Raw genomic sequence first — 23,604 nt, forward strand, 5'->3', positions numbered from 1 at the left:
TATTTGATATTGGATTGCAAAACCTCCAATATGATGATATTTTTCAGTTCGGGGACCTGTTGTTTGAGGAGGAGGCTGAGCAGTGTGCAGATCTGTGTCAGAAAGTTCTTCATTATTGCAGCAGCTGTGTGGACGGCAACAGGAGTCAGGCTTGTGCTACACTATACCTGATCATGAGATACAGCTACAGCTCTGCAAGTGTAAGACACACACACCAACACCATTATACCTGATAATGAGATAACTATATCACCTTAGAGGAATAGCTAACCCAAAATGAAAACCTGACAAATGACTTTCTTTCTACTATGGAGCGCAAAATTAGATATTTTGAAGAATATTCTCTCAGCTCTTTTCAATACAATGAGTGTTAAGCTAAAAAAAAATAATTAAGCAAAAAGCAAACATAAAGTAGCATAGTCGTGCTCTATATTCCAAGTGTTCTGAAACCATACAATAAGCTATTCTGGGTCATTGAGTCATTGTTCCATTTACCCCTTGCATTAAAATGTGTTTCGATTATCGCATTGCTTTCGGAGAACATGAATTGCCAGGTTTAAATGAACCCAAGACATATTTTGTGATCGGAATAAAACTTAATTCAGAGGTGGTCAGAGACAGATTCTGACACATTCAAAGAAGGTGTAAATGCAAATGCATTTTCATTATCCGGATACAAGTCAGTGGCAAATTAATTATATAATGAGATGGTGCTTCAGTCATCCTCTTAAAGTGCTGTGTTGCATGTTTTTGCCATTTTCTATTCTGCCATCACAACAGACACTGGCATCTTGTGACCCGATGTAATGAACAATATCCCATTATTCCATTGTAATAGGCTACACTTTGAATATCTCTCCTCAAATCCCTCTCACGTTTTCCTGGTCTGTTTTCTAATGTGGCTCACATGACAATCAGGCTTCAATCATGCTGCACATATGAACAGTCAAAGACATTTGAATTAACCATCAATGTTTTTTAAATTTGCTAAAAGACAGATTTAATATGTAAGTAGCATTATCCATTTTGTCCTGGGTAACTGGAGACCAGTGTCAGAAATTAACTTTTTTATTAAGGGGACATTTTTGGCTCTTGTTTAGGCAAATATTTTACAATTATGAGGGCATTTTCTAGCCATTTAACAAACTGCGTCTCATCCACTGACTTGATAAAAATGATTGAGATTGAGAATTAATTACCTTTAACCCTAAAAATTTACATTATCAACATTAATCGAAATGAATTCATATTTTATGCCATATGTATAACTAGGACTATAAAGGATAACAAAAACTGTATCAGATTTTCCAAATAAAAACAGAATTAATTATGATGGTATTTTTTGGCCCACACATTTGGAATTTCTGGGGCTTTTGTGTCATTTTTGGTGGCTTTTTTGTAGCCCAGAGCCCCCCTTAATTTCTGACCCTGCTGGAGATGCATTAAAAATGCATTCCAGCTAAAGAATATCCAGATACTATCTGGATATGAAATGCATGTTAATTCCAGGTGTAAAGGGGGACAGTGAGATGAACTCGAGAACCGAATTTGATTTGTGAATGATCCATTCAGCTCAATGTAAAAAATAAAAAAATGGATCCACAGAAGAAAGTCATAAGTGTTTGGAACAACATGAGGGTGAGTAAATGATGACAACATTTTTATTTATATTAAGAAAAAACACAAGAAAAATAATAATGACAACTTAAATAAACAAACAATTTAAATCAATGCCACATTTATTTATTTTCCCCCTTTTCTGTCAAAATGACATGGATGCAGCACTGACTAATCCCCTTTGTAAATGTTATTCCTCTGTTTGTCTGTCTGTCCGCTGATAACACAAGTTTGTCACACTGCTCTCTGTCCATCTCTGTGTGAAGCAGGCTGATGGCTGGAGTATTTCATCTGTTTACTCAATTTCTCACCCCCTCAGTCCTCCTCTACCAGATGGCCATGTTTGCCATCTCATTTATCTTTAATGGGAAAAGGATGGATTTCTATCCCTGTCTGTCTGTTTGCTTGTTTGGTTTGTAAAAGGCTCCAGCAGTCGGCCCTATCGTTAGCATAACCTTGAATAAGTCATGTTAAGTCCTTTTAGCGACAAGTAGCTGTCCCCCCCTTCTGTTTTCATGTTTGCTAAGGCCTTTTCTCACATTATATTAAAGAGTGAAAACAGAGAAGTCTAGTTTCAGAGCAAATATAGAATTAATCTTGTCCACTGTATCGATGTTGAGTCATTCTTCACCGCAAAACTGACCTAGATGCGAGATTGGCGACATCTATAGATGCCTCGGTCATACGCTCAATTTAACATAATGGTGCCATTGAAATGATCCATTTGCAATTATACAGGGGTTAATGGGGGTTTATTTTGCAGTTTCCTGATGCTAAGCAAGATGGATGGAGCATTCACAGCCCCTGCCTCAAGCCTCCGCCAGAATCAATGATCTGAGGCTATAACAGCAATGGCCAACTACGCCTGGCATTGTGGCGATTTCTCTTACAGCCTAGCACCTGTATCTGACAATATAACCTTCAATAACCTCAGCAGGGCCAGCTCAGATAAATGTGACATGAACTGGGGAAGGACTGTTGTCTAAAATGGAAACCTCAGGCAGTAATCAGACCTTTGTTTTCATGATACTGATGTGCTGCAAGTGGGTTAGTGGACATTCATAAATAAAAAAAAAGACTGCATAGTTCACTCGAAAATGGAAATTCTTAAATTTCAAATATAATATCAAATTGTCCTTGATATTTTGACATATAAGAGGTCTATTATAAAAACATACTGTAAATTTCAGAACTCAAAACGTAATCCCCTATGCAATAAAAGCATTTATTGAAACCAAGCTGCAAAAATGCTTCGTTTTCTACTTCCGTAACTATGCTACTTTATTAGGGGGTCCATGAATACATGACACCATTAACACCTGCTTTAAATCATTGCACCATTGGCCCCGCCCACTGGTGTTCAGTTCATACTCAGAGAAAGAAAGCAGGACAGATAGGCCTAGTGTGGCCTAACTGTTCCAGAGTACCAAAGGGTACCCACCAGGACTATTTAAAATTATTTTTGTATATAAACATGCACTAGAAAGATGTATTTGGCCATTGACATTTATCACTTTTAAAAGATGCGTTGTCAAGTTACAACTCTGAAATGAGAAGCCATTAGGTTTCATTCACACGCTGTGCCCCTTGTTGTTGTTCTCGCGCCTCCTGCTACTTTTAATTGTTGGTGTATGTAAACATGAACTAGACAGCAAGTAAACGGTTGCATTCCAGAATATTTCAAATGTCATGAATTTTTGATTTTATGTTTATGGTGCTGAGTTTTAACATCTGTGCTTGAGATGAGCAGTTTAATATATTTGGATGTAATGTGTCTGATGTGCGATATATGTAAACCCTTACATTTTGTTTTATAATATTGTGGAGCTTGTTCATTTTCCTCTGAGTTTCAAATATGGCTGTGTTTGAGGGGCTGCAAGAAGTTAGCCAATCATAACAGTGGGCATTTACACTGAACCTTTAAGGAGGCGCTTGGGCCAAATCCGAGCATTTCAGACAGAGGGCCAGAGACAGGGTGGAAAATGATCATATATTACTAAATTATGACTGTTTTGGTGAGAAAAAAACAAAACAAAAAAAACTTTACTAACATTATAAGTGAACCTCAGGGAAGATAATAAAACTAATAAATATATATATATATATATATATATATATATATATATATATATATAAGAGCATTTCATGACCTTTTAGTGCAGAAAAATTTGCCCTATGCCATAGCTCTCAAATGTAATTCTCGTCTATTCAAATATTTTGCCAGGTTTGACTTTAGCTATTCCAAACAGCACTGATTCTCACTGGAATCATAACCGATCACAACGTGCCATGTTTGAAAATGAGGAAGAGCAAATTAGATTTTAGAGCTCCGGCAGAGGAATGAATTCATTTTCAATCTGTTCCTCACAAAGCTATTTGACGACCTCAGAAGACTTAAAATCTAATCTGAATATGAACTACTTTTATAGAACTTTCATGGTGCATTTTGTCATTTTTTTTAGCTTGAGACACCATATTCACTTTCATGAATATTCTACCTAACATCTCATTTTGTGCTGAAACAATTTGCTATTGAAAAAATGAGAGAATTTTCATTTTGGTATTTATTAAAACGTTTTTCCTAACAGAATTTCTCTAGAGTCAAGATGCAGGTGACCATGTCTTTGGCCTCTTTGGTTGGAAAGTCTTCAGACATCCATGAGGAGTACCTGCGGCGCTCTTTCAGAACTATTCTTGCTTATGCAGAAGAAGACACAGAAATGCAGTCTACACAGCTGCCCTCACAGGTAAAAATTTGGGTTGGATGCCACTCCACATGCATTGCACCATCGATTCCACATACTATCCTCAAAGTGACCAAAATATTCACATTCTAAACTTTGGCCAGTTAATAACTTTACTAAATATTGTTACCTATTCTGATATATTACCACCTTGTAACTTATTTTGGTAGAAATGAAAGCCAGTTACCTAGAATTCTAATAGGTGAACCAATTTTTTTTTCTTTTTATTTGATTTTGGTACAGAGCATAACTTTAATATAAATTACAGATACAAATTACACATCCTTTGGGAGATGTTTTGAAGTTCAGCCTGCTAAAAATATATTAAAGCTGAAGTGTGAAAGTTTCCAAAAAGAAACAGCTGTTTTCGAACAGCTTTTCCTCATCTACTGTTGATCAAACAAACAGGTAGTCCCGCCCCCAACTCACACCATTGGTTGAGTCAGTGTTTTTGTTGTCGGACTGAACGGGCCTCTCAAAACAAACAGATACATTTTTATAGCACCACGTTGTTTACAGTTTTTGACAAAAATGTACTTACTAAAGGGTTACTTATAGTTGTCTCTGCATAATAAGCTGGGATAGGAGAAAGTATTTTAACATCGAAAAGGTTACACACTTCAGCTTTAATGATAATAAATATGTGTGTATGTATGAATAATTGGATTCTGTTTCCACAGGTGGATGAACTCTTGAGGAATCTAAATAGCATCCTATCAGATACAGTTAAGATGAAGGAGTTCCAAAAGGACCCTGAGATGCTCATGGATCTCATGTATAGGTACACATTTTCTCCATCTGCCTTTGGCATTCCAGGCCTGTGGTTTCTTTCTCTGCTTCTCATTTCACTGTGGTTTCTACTGTTTGTCTTCTGTTTTTGAACTTACCATGGTAACCAAGTGGCAACATTGTAGCCCTGCAGTGTGTGCCTCACATGTGTAATAACTTGTAAATATGCCAGTCCACACTTTTCTTTGTAGGATTTTTGTTTTATTTGATTTATTTTCTCAGAGCATTAAAGGAATATTCTGGGATCAGTATGAGTTAAGCACAATCAACAGCATTTAACAGAAGAATTCATGTAAATGCTTTTATAAAATTATAAGTTTCACATTTCTGCCTTTTTAAACCCACCAAAAATTGGCCCCATTCACTTCCATTGTAAGTGCCTTACTATAACTTCAAATTTACCTTCTTTTTTTTTTTAAGAAAAGGAAGGTCGAAATAATTTTGTTTTGGTAATCAGCATTATGTCACAAGTGCTGTCGATTGAGCTTAACTTGTATTGAACCCAGAATATTCATTTTAAAGGGATAGTTCACCCAAATATGACAATTGTCATCATTTACTCGCCCTTTTGTCATTCCAAAACATTATTATATTTTTTTTCCTTCGTGGAACACAACAGGAGGTGTGAGGCAGAATATTAGTCTCAGTCACCATTTACTTTCATAGCATTGAAAAAGAAGCAATGGAAGTGAATGGTGACTGAGACTAATTATTCTGCCAAACATTTCCTTTTGTGTTCCACCAAGTCATGGAACATGGGGAAAATATGAGGGTGAGTAATTGATGACAGAATTTTCATTTTGGGTGAACTATACCTTTAACCTATGGTTTGATTCGGCTCTAGGATTGCAAAGGGTTACCAGACCTCTCCAGACCTGCGTCTAACCTGGCTGCAGAACATGGCAGAGAAACACAATGGCAGAAAGTGCTTTACAGAGTCAGCCATGTGTCTGGTCCATGCCGCGGCCCTGGTGGCTGAATATCTCAGCATGCTTGAGGATCACAAATACTTGCCTGTGGGCAGCGTCACCTTTCAAGTGAGTTATTGCGAGTGGGAAATGCTTGAATCAGCTCCCTCTGCTAAAAAAAAAAACAGTAGGCGTGAATTATGTCACTGCTGCTCTTCGAACCCTGCACACACAGCTCAGTAAAAATGAGAACCATGTCCGGCTGTGGTAAATGATTGTCTTCCCCCACCAGAACATCTCTACTAATGTGCTGGAGGAGTCTGCAGTCTCCGATGACATCTTGTCTCCAGATGAGGATGGGGTTTGCTCGGGACGATACTTCACGGAAAATGGCCTGGTTGGGCTTCTGGAGCAAGCTGCTGAGCTTTTCAGCAATGTGAGACATAAATGAGTAGCCTTTCTTTATAAATGCTCCTCCATTTCTTTAATGTGATGTGTTATATGTGAAATAGATAAAAAATTATAGCTCAATACTTTTAAGCCTTTGGGCTATATTCAGTATATCTCTCAAAACATTTGTATTTGCTCTGAAAGGGTGTTCTTTTTATTCAGAGAAATCACACAGCCATTATTGCAAGATAGATTCTGTAAAATCTAGTTAAAAATAATCAAAGCATGTTTTCCTCAATTTTCTCTCAAAATGAACGAAAGGAAGAATGATATTAAATCATTTTAATTTATAGTATATGTACTAATATAACAATACACTGTAATAAACAGTATTAACTTATAACATATATTTACTATACATTTTAATGCATGAATGCCATGAGAGACTTTCATTTAATATTTCTGGTTGATGAAGCCAACAAATCGTTGAATCAGAATTACTGTATGAATTGAGTAATCAATAACCGTTTGTACCGATTCACAGAAAGGAATTAAACTTACCATTGCTGGTTTTGCTTCTAAAGTTTAAATCAGAGATGGTATTTAAACATCTCAGGCTTAACGCTCTCATTATTCACTCACCCTCATGCCATCTTCTGCTGAACACAAGTGAAGGTTTTAGAAGAACATTTCAGCTGTGTAGGTCCATACAATACAAGTGAATGGTGACCAGACCAGACCCAGAAACTCCATAAATCACATAAAGGCGGCATAAAAGTAATCAATAAGACTCCAGTGGTTAAACGTTGTGTCTTCAGAAGTGATATGATAGGTGTGGGTGAAAAACACCACTTTCTACTTTCTCACACATTCATATTCTGAAAGTAAAAGTGAAAGTGGAGATTTATATTAGAAAATAAAAAAAGGATTGAAATATTGATGTTACTCTCCCAGAGTTATTACATTGCTTCAGAAGACATATATTAAACCACTAGATTACTTTTATGTTGCCTTTATGTGATTTGTGGAGCTTCAAAGGTCGGGTTACATTCTCTTGCATTGTATGGACCAACAGAGCTGAAATATTCTTTTAAAAATCTTAGTTTGTGTTGAGCAGAAGAAAGTCATACTCACCTGGGATGACATGAAAGTGAGTACATGATGAGAGAATTTTACTTTTTGGGTGAAATATTCCTTTAATAGTCAAGTGAAAAGTGCATTAAAATCTTTAAAATACTCAGAATATTGCTCTTTTTTTTTTTCACCAGCAAAATCATTGTGAATTTGTACCACCCAGCCCTTCTATAATGAAATATTGCTAATGCTGTATTTTTCCATTTTATTTTAATAGAATACAACTTGTTATACTTTGTTTCTTACCATTGTGCACTGACAGGGTGGTTTGTATGAGGCCGTAAACGAGGTGTACAAGATAATTGTTCCTGTACTGGAGGCCCATAGGGATTTCCGGAAGCTCTCTTCCACACATGACAAGCTCCAAAGGGCTTTTGATAACATCATTCAAAAGGTAAAGCATACAAACGACAAACCCTCCTACATGACTCTGCCGACAGGAAGGAGTTGTCTAAGGCCATATGATGATCTGTATTCATATTTAAACCAGATGTTTATTTACTTTCTTCAGGGTCACAAGAGGATGTTTGGAACTTACTTCCGTGTGGGATTTTATGGGTCTAAATTTGGAGACTTGGATGAGCAAGAATTTATCTACAAAGAGCCAGGAATCACCCATTTACCTGAGATATCCCACCGGCTCGAGGTGAAATTTCTCTGGAACCCTGTGAAGTTCATAACTGCATTAGTGATACAGATGAACTTGATGCACACATTTTTTTTAAATGCATTATGTATGGTTATGCATTATTTTATCACGAGCAGTGAGTTTACCTTTGGAATGTGGTAGTTCTTAGCCATTACAGCTACAGTTATTATTACTAATTATCGGAACAAACAATTGCTCTGCCAATTAATGTTGTTTGCTAGTCTGTTTGTGGTTGCCAAACAATGTTTTATCTTGCCGCATTAATATAGAATGTTTGCTCACAGGTGTGTGTTTATAGTCCTTTTAAAATGGCTTCAAATAAGGCTCATCCAATAAGAATTTAGAGTCTGTACTATCTGTTTCATAAAGGAGATTTTGATCAAGTTTTCAGATTGCGCTGTATTAGTTTGAAATTTGGTCTGAAATTCGACTTGTACAATTTCATTGAATGTCAAATAGTACAAATAATTTATCTGATGCTGAACTGTGCATAACTCTTTGTCTTCTAATTGTTCAGAATTTCTACAGTCAGTGTTTTGGGGATGAATTTTTGGAAATGATTAAAGATTCCACACCAGTAGACCGAAACAAGCTGAATCCCAACAAGGTACTTCTCATCAACTGTTGTGCAAATGTAAACATGATTACAATCAAAAGCTTTCTTCATTGTGACTTGTGTGGCAAACTCTTATTAGCTTGAAAGGCTGTCAAGTGCCTCTACACTCAAATCTCAGTTGCCTCATTCAGTTAACGTTACCCTCAGTGATCTATATTTCCTTTAAGTGCCAATGACATTTTCATATTCCAAATCAGGCATACATACAGATCACCTTTGTGGAGCCTTTCTTTGATGACTATGAGATGAAGGACCGTCTTACCAACTTTGAGAAGAACTTCAACCTTCGTCGCTTCATGTACACTACGCCTTTCACAAAGAGTGGGCGACCTCGGGGTGAACTCAATGAGCAATACAAGCGGAAAACCATCCTTACCACGATGCACGCCTTCCCCTACATCAAGACACGAATCAACGTCATTCAGAAGGAGGAGGTAATGACAATCCAAGTCCAGGAAAATATCCCCCCTCACCAGCTCCATCTGTAGCGATGGAAGATCTGGGCTGGGAATGGAAAGGTTGTAGGTTTGAACCCTTGGATCAAGGGGCAATCCATGAGCTGTCAGCTTGAGCAAGGCATTTAACCATAGGTTGCTCCAAAGGGACTATCACTGTGAATTCTTATTTATACAGTGGAAGAAGCAGAGTTTTTTTTTCTCTTGAACTAAGTAAAGCACCCTGGGTGAACAAAGCCTGCACTTATACAATGTGCAGTGTCGTTTTAAAGTAACGATTTACCCCCCAAAAAATGTCCACATCATTTACTCACCTTCATGCTATCCTATATGTGTATGACCTTTTTCTTCTGCTGAACACAAACGAAGATTTTTAGAAGAATGTCTCCTCTCTGTAGGACCCTAAAAATGCAAGTGAATGGTGACATGAAATTTGAAGCTCCAAAAAGCCAATAAAGGCAGCATAAAAGTAATCCATACGACTCTAGTGGTTAAATCCATATCTTCAGAAGGGATGTGATTGGTGTTAGTGAGAAACAGAGCAGTATTAACATCATTTGTATTATAAATCTCCACTGACCAGCCCTCCTATGCGCGTTTGCTAGAGTTGGTCTTCTTCTGTTTTTTTTGGTGAGTCTGAGTCGACATTAATTTAATCACTGGAGTCGTATGGTTATTAATGTTAAGCTGCCTTTATGGTCATCATTCACTTGTATTGTATGGACCAATAGAGATGAAATATTCTTCAAAAATCTTCATTTGTGTTCTAAAGAAGAAAGAAAGTCATACACATCTGGGGTGGCATGAGGGTGAGTAAATAATGAGAGCATTTTCATTTTTTGGAGAATTATTCCTTTAAATTTGGTTAGTTCAGGAAAATAACTAAATAAAGATCGCCATGTGGAAACCATACCCACGATTATTTCCAACCGATCATCAACGGTCTTCGACTAGCCTAGTTCTTCTAGGTCAAGAATTGCAGGGATGAATGCTATAAGAATAATTCTAATTTAATGAACACTCCAGAACAAAAATGTTAGTCCAGGGGAGTAGGTCAGTCCGGTGGCGCCCATGGCTGACTCGGGCAGGGGAGGAGTGTGATGAGGAAGAGAGTGTGGCTGATCAGCAGGAGAGCAAGATAAAGGGGGGTGGGAGACATCATTGTGAGAGAGAGAGAGAGAGACCCCCAGAGACCCACGGCCACATTGTGTTTGTCTGTATTCATGTTTTTATGAATGTTTTAATTTTGAGTTTCTCATTAAACTTTATGTTGAGTGTTCAGCCGGTTCCCGCCACCTCCTTTCCCATCCTTTAAATGTTACAACAAGGTAAAAGAAAATATTACATTAAATGGTTCTGAAAATTCTCTCATCATTTACTCACCCTCATGCCATCCCAGATGTGTATGACTTTCTTTCTTCTGCAGAACACAAACAAAGATTTTTAGAACATAAATGTAATCTAAAAGCCTCCAGTGGTTTAATCCATATCTTTAGAAGCGATACGATAAGTGTGGCTGAGAAACAGATTATTATTTAAGTTATTCTTGCTGTAAATCTCCACTTTCACATTCTGAAAGTGAACGTGGAGATTAATGGTAAAAAAGGACATAAAATATTGATCTGTTTCTCACAACACCTTTCATATCGCTTCAGAAGGTATGGATTTAAGCACTGAAGTAATATGGATTACATTTACGCGGCCTTTAAGATCTGGTCACAAGTCAATTGCATTAGACGTAGAGAGCTTAGATATTCTTCTAAAAATCTTTGTGGTGTGCTTGATTCAGACACAAATAATAAAATTATATTTTTGACTAGAATAAAAACTGTAAATTTAGGTGATAACACATAAAGCAATTTTTTTTTTCTGTGTACAGTATGCTGTTAATCATTTTGCATATTTCAATATTTGATTTGAAATTTTAAGGACATTTGTTGTTACTTTTGTAACCAAATGTTGGTACTGTGTTGGATATTCATTTGATGTTCATTTTAAAATCTGGGTCTTGAAGCTAAACCAGTTGAGAACCAGTGTGCAAAATGAATGCCCACTCAACCTACAGTATCTCCAACTCTTTTCATGTCTTCAGTTTGACCTCACGCCCATCGAGGTGGCTATTGAAGACATGCAGAAAAAAACTCGAGAGCTTGCTGAAGCCACGCACAGAGAGAAGCCAGATGCTGTGATGCTTCAGATGGTTCTACAGGGATCCGTCACAGCTACTGTCAATCAGGTCGAACACATTATGTACACAAACACACTCTCACTCGATCACTTATCCAGTCACCCAGTCTCCTTCCATGCCCATTCTACTAAAGATCTCCGGTGTGGTTTTACAATACTTTGGGTAATATAAGGACGATATAGGAAAGTAATGTAAATTTCAGGGATTTAGTAAATCTAAAGGGATTTATATTGATGCAGGATATAGAATGACCATTTACAACACTAATCAAGTTTTAAACATATCCAAATCCTGTGGATATGGCAGTGGTTATGTGATAAATGCCCTTTGGAAAAACAACACACAAAGAGCGAAGCAATGCCTCTACTCTTGGCTCCACAGTGACATCACTCACACAAAGACTCATTCATGATCTTTCCCTTATGTGTTGACTTTACCTTGTGGCCTCCAATGCTTGAAGAATAAATTTTTTCCCCTTGGACTGTGGGAGAGAGGGAGGCCCTTTTCTTACATTGTCTCACTCTCTGTCTCTGCAGGGTCCATTAGAGGTGGCCCAGGTCTTCTTGAATGAAATCCCAGCAGACCCCAAGCTCTTCCGTCATCACAACAAACTGCGTTTGTGTTTCAAAGAGTTCATTCTGCGGTGAGTTGCCATTTCAATCAGAAAGCAACATTGAAGGGATAGTTCACAGAAAAATGACAATTCTTTCATAATTTGCTGACCCTCATGTCAATCTAAACCTGTATGACCTGTATTATTTTCATTATGTAAGTGGATATTGATTACATTTCAAGCTGAAAAAAGGTCACAGAAATGTCATAAAATTAGTTAATGCGAATCATGCATTATATTCCAGGTCTTCCGAAAGCATACAATAGGTTTTGGTTAGAAACAATGTAATTTTCAAAGAAAATATAATGCGCGTTCATGGGGGTATAAGAGAAGCTTGTTCACATTGACTCGCGTGTTCACTTGAGATCTTGCAACTTTTTGTATGAGTTTCCCTCATGCACTTATTTATGCACGACGGAAGTCAAGATTTTCACAGAAAAATTAACTAAATTTCAGGTTGTTTCATATGTCTTCAGAAGACTTTGGAGTTTGACGCACAAGCAGTATTGGGTGTAATCCACTTACAAAGTAATTAGTTAATGTAATCAAATTACTTTTTAGTCTAAAAGTACTGTAATGCAATAAATTTTAAACTCTTGTAATCAGATTATAGTAACTGACTCAATTATTTTAATTACTTTTAAGTACATTATAGGGTTATGCTTATTTCTATTATATTATTTATGTCAAATAAATTAGTTATGGCCCCGTAACGAGTCATTGTGAAGGAGAAATGTGAGGTGCTGAGTGTATTACTTGTGTTAACAATGAACAAGAAAGAAACATAGACATTATTTTGAATTTATTGAGTGGAAAAGTGTTTTAGAAAGTAACCTAAAATGAAAGTAATTAGTAATGTGATTAAAAGTTTAGATAAATAATTAGTTATTTGTTGTGGATTACTATTCTTAAGTAACTTACCTAACACTGCTGAAAAGCATGAGTAACGGATTACTTTTATGACATTTTTGCAACATATTTGAAGCTCGCACTGCCTATATTATGTTGAAAAGGCGGACAGGGATATTCCTTAATTTCTCTGTGTTCTGCAGAAGAAAGAATGTCATATGAGTTTGGAACCTCATGAAGGTGAGGAAATTATGACATAAATTTCATTTTTGGTTGAACTATTCCTCTAAAACAGTGGTTCCCAACCTTGTTCCTAGAGGCCCTCCAACACTCCACATCTCCCTTTTCTGACACACCTAATTCAGGTCTTGGAGTCTCCACTAATGAGCTGATGAGTTGAATCAGATGTGTTTGATTAGGGAGATATCTGAAATGTGTAGTGTTGGGGGTCACTTTTGATACAGTGAAGCAAGTCTTTCATCATAGGATCAATGGAAATTGAAAGTGTATTTATTTTATAGTTACTGGTTTTGTTTAAAAAAATAATAATAATAATGTTTGCTGAAATAATTGGTTTTCCACCAATATAGACACAGGAAAACCCTGTCTTATTGTCACCTAGCTGCAGTTGTTTTGCATAATGATTATAGTGCATAAACCAAGACTGACCAAGATCCTGAATAGTGATTTTTTATTTATTTTTTTTGGTCCCATGACATATGCAATTTACATGGAAATATTACATAGTGCTTTTTACAGTTGGAGTGGTTTATGTCAAATTTCAATCCTTGATTGCTGCCAGCATGCAGACAAATATTTACTGTAATTTATCAAATGTTTATTTTTCTCCGTAATCCATCCAATCTGACACAGTTCTTCTCCAGCCAAGTTTTCAACATTTACGCCAAGACGTTATAATCTCTTAATGCTCTAACCAGACTGTTTATAAGATATACTTTCAAAGCATGCTATATTATTTATAGGCATTTTTTTACTTGTATGAGCTTGTTATTGCAACAGTAAAGGTCAACCATTTACATCTATTAAAACTATGCTCCATCAACATAAATTGTTATTTTAATGTTCCCTTTTGAGAGCGCTTTGGACGAAAGTGCGTCTCTTTTACCAAATTAATTTGACTATTTCTGTCCAAATTCAGCTAATTGCACTAATTATTCACAATTTAGTTCTTTGCTGAGCTTCTTGTGTGGCTAATCTGATTGTGATTGCATACCGACAGGTGTGGAGAGGCCGTTGAGAAGAACAAGCAACTCATCACTCCTGATCAGAAAGAGTACCAGCATGAGATGAAGAAAAACTACAACAAACTGAGAGAGAACCTGAGGCCCATGCTGGAGAGAAAGATCCCAGAGCTCTACAAACCCATCATCAAACCTCGCATGGAAAACAGGTACAACAATGAGCTGAAGTCCTTTGACTCGACAATCAGTAAATTATGGAAAATGCTCTTGAATGCTTTTCAGGAGTATTTCCAAATAGCTTTGTTTTTCAATGGCTACATTCACACAACAGCAGAAACAGTTCTTGTCATTCCTGTTTGGAGTGTTAATTACGATTCTGATTATACACAGTTTGGTTATGAAAGAGATTGACAACTGCCTTTTAGAATTTAAGTGACTCTCTTCAGCATCTTCAAGAATCACAACCGAAGTTTGAGAGTAAATTTGGTTGATATGTGCTGTAGGAACGGAACCGCAGTCAACATCATTGACATACTGTATGTCTGGTAAATGTTACATATGTAGGTGCACACGGATATTATTTGCTGTCAATCACTAATGTTAGGGCTGACAATGTCTCTCAGGTAAGTTATGAAAAATGGCAGGAAGCAAGAGTATTGAGTTTGGGTGGAAAAGAAAGGAAAAACACTAACTGGAAGAAAGTTTATGGCTGGATATTGAAAGTATGAAAGCAACTGGTGTTGACCAAAATAGTTTAGAATTAAAATTAAATCCTTGGGGGGCCTGGGCAGCTCAGCGAGTCTTGACGTTGACTACCACCCCCTGGAGTCGCAAGTTCGAATCCAGGGCATGCTGAGTGACTCCAGCCAGGTCTCCCAAGCAACCAAATTGGCCTGGTTGCTAGGGAGTGTAGAGTCACATGGGGTAACCTCCTTGTGGTTGCGATTAGGGGTTCTCTCACTCAATGGGGCGCGTGGTAAATTGTGCGTGGATCGCGGAGAGTTGCATGAGCCTCCACATGCTGAAACTCTGCGGTGTCATGCACATCGAGCCACGTGATAAGATGTGTGGATTGACTGTCTCAGAAGTGGAGGCAACTGAGACTTGTCCTCCACCACCCGGATTGAGGCGAGTACCCACGCCACCACGAGGACCTACTAAGTAGTGGGAATTGGGCATTCCAAATTGGGAGAATAAAATCAAATACATTTAAATCTTCAGAGCAATTCCAAATCTGATTGTTATCGGTTACTGTTAGGCCTGCAACTAATGATTATTTTGATAATAGATTAATTGCATAAAAAAGTGACATTTTATTTCCTGTACTTTATTAATTAAAATGTATTTATTAAAAAACAAATGGTTCTATGCAATATTTTGTGTTCATAACATTTTTACAATATAAATGTTTATATAAATGGCATGACATATATAATTATTATGAAGTGTTCATTGAAGACTTCAGGTGCTAAACACTGTATATAGTCTATAGTATGTCCAATTTACAGTATATTTTATCTTATAATTTGACAAATCTTTGCTTTTTAAAAATGTACAAAATAATGCCTTGTTATATTCTATTTCACCAAACCCCTGCATAAATGCTGTTTGAGTCTATTTGTTCAATTCTTCAATTTCTAATGCAGTAATATTATACAGTATTTACACACTTTGATAATTTTTGTTGTTTATATGAATAATTTCTGTCATTGATATGAATAACAGCCACTAAAACGAGCATCTCACAAAAGTGTGAGCACATTAACGGCAACTGACCTATGCTGATGATCTTTTAAGTGTTTAACATAGTGCTGCCATGCGCTGGACAACTTGGGTCATGTTTTTTCTGCTTCATCTAGTCTCAAATGAATTTTATCATGAAAATGCATTTTTCACTACTGCAAAGTGAGTTTCTCCATGAATGTCACACATAACCAACTAATCGATAATGAAATTAGTTTTATTATAAAAATAGTTGTTGCAGCACTAGTGGATACAAGTATTACTCAAAGTTATTTGTTCATACTAGCATTCAATTTGAGTCACGTCGGTTAGTAAATATGGTCTTCAATTCTAAACACTAACTGTGAAGTGTGACCATAGCCAATGTGAGCACAAATCAGACAATCATATTGTACAGTGCAGAACACTTTATGGAGCTGCAATAAAGTCCTATTCCCTTTTGTGTTTGTAACAGAGATTCCTTCAAACGGCACAGCCTCCGTCGGACACAGGATGAAAATTCATGATGCCAAGTGAATGCCATCTAGAGAATATCAAGGGAAGGATGTTGCAGTACACCAGGAAACAAGAGCTCTGTCAGCTGATAATTAGAGGAATCATGTGGAGTTTCATGCACATGTGTTGAAAACTCCTGAAAACCTCATTAATTGTTATATTCTGTATTCTGTATATATGGAATATATTTTAAGTGACGTAGAACTTATATTTTATTTGTGTTTATAATCGTTTTGTCGAACAAAACACCTCAGCCAGTCAGTTTGTTAGGTCTAATCGGTTTTGTTTTTTACTTGTTTCCTTGTTATAGTTTGAATCTTCCTTCGTATGGTATAACATATTGCGTTCTCAGCTAAAATGGTCCTGTTACGTGTGATGGAAAATCTAAAACTTTAAATTGATTGTTTCTGGAAGGACAACCTGATCTTGACTAATGGACTGCAATATTTCTAAATTGGAAGATATTAAGTTTGACTAAATCTGGAGATATATTTAGACAGTTGGAGATGTGTGGAGAACAGTATAAAAGTGATCACCTCTTTATTCTGAAGTTTACATACTGCTAATAATGCATCATAAATCATGTTACTTACTTTCTTTGTTTTGTTGTATGTAAATTGTAATTGCAGAGATTTATGAGATACAGTTTTGTATATATAGCTCTATTTTATTTATAGAGAATATTTATCTCTCTGATTCTAATTCCATTATTGAAATATTTGACCAGACCAGATCAAAATAAAAGTAAATCTGGAATGCAGAAATGGAAGATAGTGTTTATCAGCATAAGTTACAGTGGATGAGTACATCAGATGTTTACCTTTGCATCATGTTTCTCTGTTTTTGTATGATTTGTATACATGATTGACTGGAACTAGTGGAACAATGCAAATCTATTTATGTGCCACAATCGTTCCTTCAGGTTATCAATAATTATGTCAGCAAACAGTTTATCATGTAATCTTCTCTATTCATTTTCCCCATGTTTAAGTGCACAAGTGTACATGCGCTCTTTTGTTATTTCTGTTGTTTCCGCTGCTTCAATCTTTCTGTTACACATGTTGCTGCTCTGAAAACTGTGAGAACTGTTTGTTGGTTTTGTTGATATAAAGTTTGGGAATAGGTCATTATAAATTCAAAAGGCTTTGTTTCAGCCTGAAAGCACAAAATAAATGCAGATAAATGTAAATATTTGCATTATGTCAATAAAATGCACTTTTTAATAAAAGCAACATGCTTTATAACCTTTGTGGATTAGTATTGTGAAGTCAAATGTTATTTTGATGTTTTGTAGCAATATTTGGTGGTTAGTTTTGCATTCTAAATCATTAAAATCTATTTCTGTCAGGAATTAGCAGAAACCATTTAGCAGAGACGGGTCAATTCTATTACAATGAAGGGGAGAAATGGGAACGCTCAACCAAGAAGCTCTGTGCGCCACAACGGCGGAAGTCCCGCCTTACAGGTAAAAGAGCCAATCACCTTTTAGATACATACGTCGCCTGTCAATCAAGTCGGTAAAACGAATGCGCATTAGCTTTACAATCCGTGATAATTACGTATTTTAGCGAAATATGATGTAAAGAAGCCCAAATTATGATATCAGCATCGTCAAACTTTACTGCTGTTTTAAATATGTTCTTTAATCGTAATCTTGACCAACTGTTTTGGAGATTTTTGTCTTTCTCCATTCAAGTAGATAGGATATGCACTGGCATGACCGGAAATAGCCTCTCTAGAGCGTTCTAAATATGGCCGACAGTGGACTGATTTGCTAGACAATTTATTTTATTTATCCGATCAAATCTACTCCTTGGCGCAGTGTGATGACGTAGATGAGGGGCGCCATCGTTTCAGCGGCTTTTCAAGCATGATAGGGAGGAGCAGGTTCGTGAAACAACTCTCGTTATCTAAAAATTGACTTTAATCTTTATTTCGCTGTAATGCGAGACGGATATCGATTAATTCACTAGATGTTCCATAGCTGCACATGTTTCTGTGAAGAATTAGTCACGGAAACGAAGAATCCCAGGTCAATTATCGGGAATGTCGAATCCAAGTTGTTGGAATGTTTTTGGACACCCTGTTTGATTCCATTGCAGAAAACATAGAATACCTGTTTGCATTGAGTCTCGATTTGTTGTGTCAAACTCGTGATCTGTTTCCTCACAGCAGATCTGTATAGGGGGGACAGTATCTGACGGTAACATTCTCCGCTGCCAGAATGCGTTCCCCCATGCACAACCGTAACCTACCTACTCTGACCATAACCCCATACCCTATCGGGGCAGGGGGGAAACAGATTTTGTGCACACCTGTATGGAGATAATAAAGGACAGGATGGATCCGAGGGTATTGCCTAGTCATCAAGCCGATTGCAGTATTTAACTTAAGGTTATTTACAGTGTGTGATGGAGGTGTCTATATGTGAAGGATTTAACGGCTTATTATGTGCCACTGGTAGTCAGTTTAAGCACCACTTGTTAAATTTCCCCTTTGTACGAAAATCAGCATGACTTCAAAGGTTTGAGGAAAGTCTGGACTTTTACGTTTCACAGTGGTTTACGTACAAGACATTGAAATACTGAAACGTTTTCACTTATTCAAATATTTTGATTTTTGTATCAATCTGTATACATGTTTATACGTCATTAATCCATGTATATTCCGTTAATTTCATATCCCTTTTGAAAACGAAAATCAGGTGTTTTTTTTTCCTTTTTCTACAAAAGTAAAAAAGAAAAAACATGCACTAATTGATTCATTTAAAAAATATATAGAATTCTAGCCTTTTTTTTTGTTTGTTTGTTTTTTTTTATTCTCATTTCCACCCTCTAAAAACTTAAATTGAAGATAAGAAAAAATAAAGTCTTTTAAAACTCCTATTTTTAATTTACATAGCTCTTCTCATCAACACTGAGAAAAGTACCAGCAGGAGAAGTAAAGATAAGAGACATAACATATTTTACATGGGATAAGAGGATGTGACTATTCAGATGATAAATAATTGTATAGTAAATATGGCATTTTGTAGAAAAACTATTGTTATCATGGTTATTTTAAGGGATATACAGTAAAGGGACTCTTAAGGGGGAAGGAAAGCCTTATTCATATGGGATTAGTTTACTGGACATATGCCTGTATGTTTGGCCTATTACTGCATATGTTTTTAAGTTTACCATCAATTTGCATGGGACTTAAGCAAACTGCAGCAGGGACCAAAAACAAAATGTTATTCATTTCGCTTCATTTTGAGCAAAACCATTTTCCGCAACCTCCTTTCCAAATGGTTACCGGTTAGAACAAAACAAAAGAATGGTTATTAATGTTCGTTTTAAAGTGACAATACTCTGCGCTAATGGGTGGGTGAAATACAAATTGCAGTGTTGCCAGATCTCACAAGAGAAACAAGCAACCTGGTCTGGAAAAACAAGCCCAAAATAAGCCACTTGCCTCAGCAAAATAAGCAAAAATAAGCTGTTAATTGTTTTCCTTTGTGGTCAATGCATTTTTATTTGTATAGTGCCTTTCACAAAACACATAGTTTCAAAGCAGCTTTACAGAAGATCAGGCATTAACAGAAGATAAAACTGTAATATTTATAATGTCTTGTCACGTTTGATAAAATATGATTGTGAATTGTGTTTAAAAACAAGCAATTAAATAATTGTATTTAGAAAGCAAGCCGAAGGTGAATGTGGCAAGGAACACAAAACTCCATAAGATGTTGATTAATGGCTTGGGAAAAACCAGACTCACTGTGGGGTCCAGTTCCCCTCTGGCTAACATCATGAATATAATTTAAATATTACTTATGTATAGTTCAAGTCATGGTTTAAAATTATTAAACTAAGTGTTAAGGGTCAGTGTTTAAACAAAGATTTTGTATGAACTGTAAGATTAATGACTAATGTCTTTGAAGTCCATCCTGGATTAACTACAGAAGTTCACATAGATGTAATTGTCCTTTGTTAGTTGACTGATGAATTCAGTTCATCAATTTATTGATAGTCTTATGTATTCCATTATAAGAGTGTAGTCCATCAATAGACGAGGTCATGCAGGCAGAGATCAGTTAGGTGCATCGCAGTTCAACCTGGCCAATAATTTCGGTGAGGTCTATCCTAAATCCAAGGTACAGGCAATGGCATATGAAGTATCCCATGTCTTATGGTTGGTGTTGGCATCAGTTCATCCTCTGAAGTCCATCGTAATAGACTGAAGTGATGTTTGGCTGGCACCTGCTGCATTTAGTCATCAACATTCAGCGACACGTAGCAGTGGAGTCCAACACTAAGCAGGAAGAGAGCTGGATCCAGCCAGTTCTGGTGACCTCAGTATAGAAGTCCCGAGGTTGAGACAGGGAAACAAATAAAATAATCTAAGCATAGATGCCATTCAATTTATTACAGAGTTATAAATCATGATCAATGTTTCTGGTTTCTGGTTCCGGCAGACTAAACTAAAGCAGCCTAATTGTGTGTATGCCTGGCTAAATAGATGAGTCTTTAGTCTAGACTTAAACTGAGGGAGTGTGTCTGCATCTTGAACATTGTTAGGGAGACTATTCCATATATTAGGTGCCAAATATGAAAACGTCCTCCTTTTGTGGATTTTGATATTCTGGGAACTATTAATAGGCAAGAATTTTGCGATCTTAATGAACGTGTTGGATTATAGCGTGGTAGAAGGTCACTTAAGGACTGCGGAGCTAGACCATTCAAAGCTTTGTACGTAGTTAACAGAATTTTAAAATTAATACGGAATTTAACAGGTAGCCAATGTAACGATGATAAAATGGGGCTAATATGATCATGGTTCTCATCAGCACTCTGGATGCTGCATTTTGAACCAATTGAAGTTTATTTATTGATCTTGCTGGACATCCTCCCAGTAATGCATTACAATAATCTAGTCTTGAGGTCATGAATGCATGAATTAGTTTTTCGGCATCAGCAACAGAGAGCATGCGCCTTAATTTAGCAATATTTATTAGGTGGAAGAATGCTGTTCTAAAAACTCCAGAGATTGTTGTGCATTTGGGGCGGGGCTATCTGTCTGTCTGTCAGACCAATGGAAGATGGGGGGAGTGTTTGTGAAAGCTGATTGAAAACATTGTTGCAGTTTCATCTGGTGGCCTTTATGGTGCAGAAATTGCACACTTCACCTATAAATAATCTTTTTGCAGTTTAATTCTGAAATTGTATTTTGTACATGCATGGATACATTTATGTGATGTTATTTTTACACTTGTAATTACAGGGTATTAAATACCTCAGGACAAGAAGCTGACTGAATAATAAGTGGAGTTTTGTGAAAGGATTATCATGTGAATGGCACTCTTAATGATATTTCAGTGTGGTTTCAAAACAAGTTTCTGCCTATAGAATACAATTAGATATGGAAAGTAACCTTCAACCTGAGCTGGACCCTAATAAAGATGACCTGCCCCTGCGGGCTAACACCAACCATATGCTTGTCAGGCACTATGTGCTTGACCTGACTGTTCACTTCCAAAGACAGGTCATTGGTGGCAGTATTGTTCTGTTTCTGGAGCCTGGAAGGGGTTCTTACAAACAAGGTGAACAGGGATCTGTATCAAACACACCAGTACAAGACTGTTGGATGTCACCATCTAAACATGGTGGAAGTTCTCACATTATGCCAAAACAGGTGATATCTCAGAAGATATCAGGACCATTACATTTGAGTGAAGGAAATGATGAGAGTGAAGAATTCACCTTGGTGCTGGATTGTTGTGATTTGCATGTGTCAATAGTGGAAGAGGTTGATGTAACCACTGTACTTGATTCAAAGAGGCTCGATGTAGACCAGTTGTATGCAAATGCTGATCATACAACGTCTGGTCTGGTACAGAGGCTGATCTCTTTTCCCTCAGCCTGCTGGAGACAGCAGCAAGATCTGTATCTCCAGTGCAGCCGTTCCCCTACTGTCCTAAATGCACGTCCTCTACAGTTCCACATGGACCAGTGGAGTCTGCAGATAAAAAAAGAGGGAGTTTGCTCCCCCCATGCTTTCCCATGTGCTCTCAGAATCTGGTATGAAACTAAGCCCACAGGTGGTTCTGTTAGATGGACAAAGGACCAAGATGGCAGGTACTAATCTTTTATAGACGTGTAATTGAATCCATAAGCTTGTCCAGGGTATGTTATTGATGTAACATTTGATCTTTAACCTTAAGATGCTGTGTATATACCATGGGCTCACCCATCAACAACAGAGCCCTCTTCCCATGCCAAGAGCCCCCTGTTGCCATGTCAACATGGCAGACTCATGTGAGAGCTCCATGTGATTACACTGTTCTAATGAGTGGTGAAAATCAAGCCTCTCCTAAGCCTGTGGAGACAGGTACAGTTAAAACCCTCACTCAGCAGTTGTTGTTCATAATCTCATAACAGTAACTCAATCCACTTTTCTTACTAAGGAAAATGCTGATGTCTTTTTCTTTACTGTGCTTGCAGGATTTCTAAAGTGGGATTATCATGTTACAATGCCAATGCCAGCCTCTACCTTTACCATAGCAGTAGGACAATGGCTAAAGGCTGGAGTTCCCAACGCTGAGGTGGAAAAAACTAAAGAAGCCTATGTTGAAACACCCTTGTATGTTTTTCCACTTACTTAAGTGGATAGTTTGCCCAAAATATTCTGTCATCTTTAACTCACCCTCATGTCTTTCTGAACTCTTATGACTATCTTTCTTTCATGGAATACCTAAGGAGAAGTTTTGCTGAATGTGTGAGCTGCTCTCTTCTTGGGCTGTGTGATATATCAAATATTCACTCTATTTTCACTCTACAATTGTTGTGATTTTACTGACAATATAAAATTAAGCAATATTGCAATCATTATAATGCACCGCTGCTAGGGCTGGGCGATATGGCAAAAAATATTATCACAATATTCTTTTTGATATCGATATTTATCACGATATTGAATCACATTTGCAAACTTTTTTTGAATTTACAAAAAAAAAGAAGAGAAAACAAAATCCTAAAAATTCTAATTAGTTTTTACAAAATTATTAAAATTATTTTCATATTTATTTACATACAGATATCCAAGTATGGGGGCATAGAAGCCCTTGTTACTGAGGAATGATACTGTATGGGGGTTCAGGGGTATCTCCAGAGAGAAACTTTTGAAAATGTAAAAGTCTGAATGGACATTTTTCTATTTTCATTAAAGTGAGAA

The 23,604-nt window shown here is 36.8% G+C and overlaps 2 protein-coding genes across 8 annotated transcripts in view; both read left to right on the forward strand.

Annotated features, from left to right (window-relative positions):
* The window catches only part of dock8 (dedicator of cytokinesis 8), a 70,320-nt gene extending 52,703 nt beyond the window's left edge, over positions 1-17,617 (forward strand). For both annotated transcript variants that reach the window (XM_052094074.1, XM_052094075.1), the window contains 13 exons: positions 48-200; positions 4,206-4,364; positions 5,042-5,142; positions 5,995-6,187; positions 6,351-6,494; positions 7,845-7,976; positions 8,094-8,228; positions 8,749-8,838; positions 9,045-9,281; positions 11,395-11,538; positions 12,027-12,133; positions 14,193-14,363; positions 16,352-17,617. In XM_052094074.1, coding sequence (XP_051950034.1) covers positions 48-200; positions 4,206-4,364; positions 5,042-5,142; positions 5,995-6,187; positions 6,351-6,494; positions 7,845-7,976; positions 8,094-8,228; positions 8,749-8,838; positions 9,045-9,281; positions 11,395-11,538; positions 12,027-12,133; positions 14,193-14,363; positions 16,352-16,403 — 1,818 coding nt within the window. In that variant the 3' untranslated portion in view covers positions 16,404-17,617. The remainder of the gene's footprint in view (positions 1-47; positions 201-4,205; positions 4,365-5,041; positions 5,143-5,994; positions 6,188-6,350; positions 6,495-7,844; positions 7,977-8,093; positions 8,229-8,748; positions 8,839-9,044; positions 9,282-11,394; positions 11,539-12,026; positions 12,134-14,192; positions 14,364-16,351) is intronic.
* Positions 17,618-20,082: 2,465 nt separating this feature from the next.
* aopep (aminopeptidase O (putative)) overlaps positions 20,083-23,604 on the forward strand; it is a 108,843-nt gene continuing 105,321 nt past the window's right edge. For 4 of the 6 annotated variants that reach the window (XR_007967811.1, XR_007967814.1, XR_007967813.1 and 1 more), the window contains exons 1-3: positions 20,083-22,508; positions 22,595-22,761; positions 22,875-23,013. Coding sequence is in view for 2 of the 6 variants with exons in the window: in XM_052094067.1 (XP_051950027.1) it covers positions 21,793-22,508; positions 22,595-22,761; positions 22,875-23,013 (1,022 nt within the window). In the remaining 4 variants the exon portion in view is untranslated. The remainder of the gene's footprint in view (positions 22,509-22,594; positions 22,762-22,874; positions 23,014-23,604) is intronic. The other 2 variants (XM_052094067.1, XM_052094066.1) reach the window with 2 other exon arrangements.

Source organism: Xyrauchen texanus, chromosome 27 (assembly GCF_025860055.1).
Source record: "Xyrauchen texanus isolate HMW12.3.18 chromosome 27, RBS_HiC_50CHRs, whole genome shotgun sequence".
In the NCBI taxonomy this organism is placed as follows: Eukaryota; Metazoa; Chordata; class Actinopteri; order Cypriniformes; family Catostomidae; genus Xyrauchen; species Xyrauchen texanus.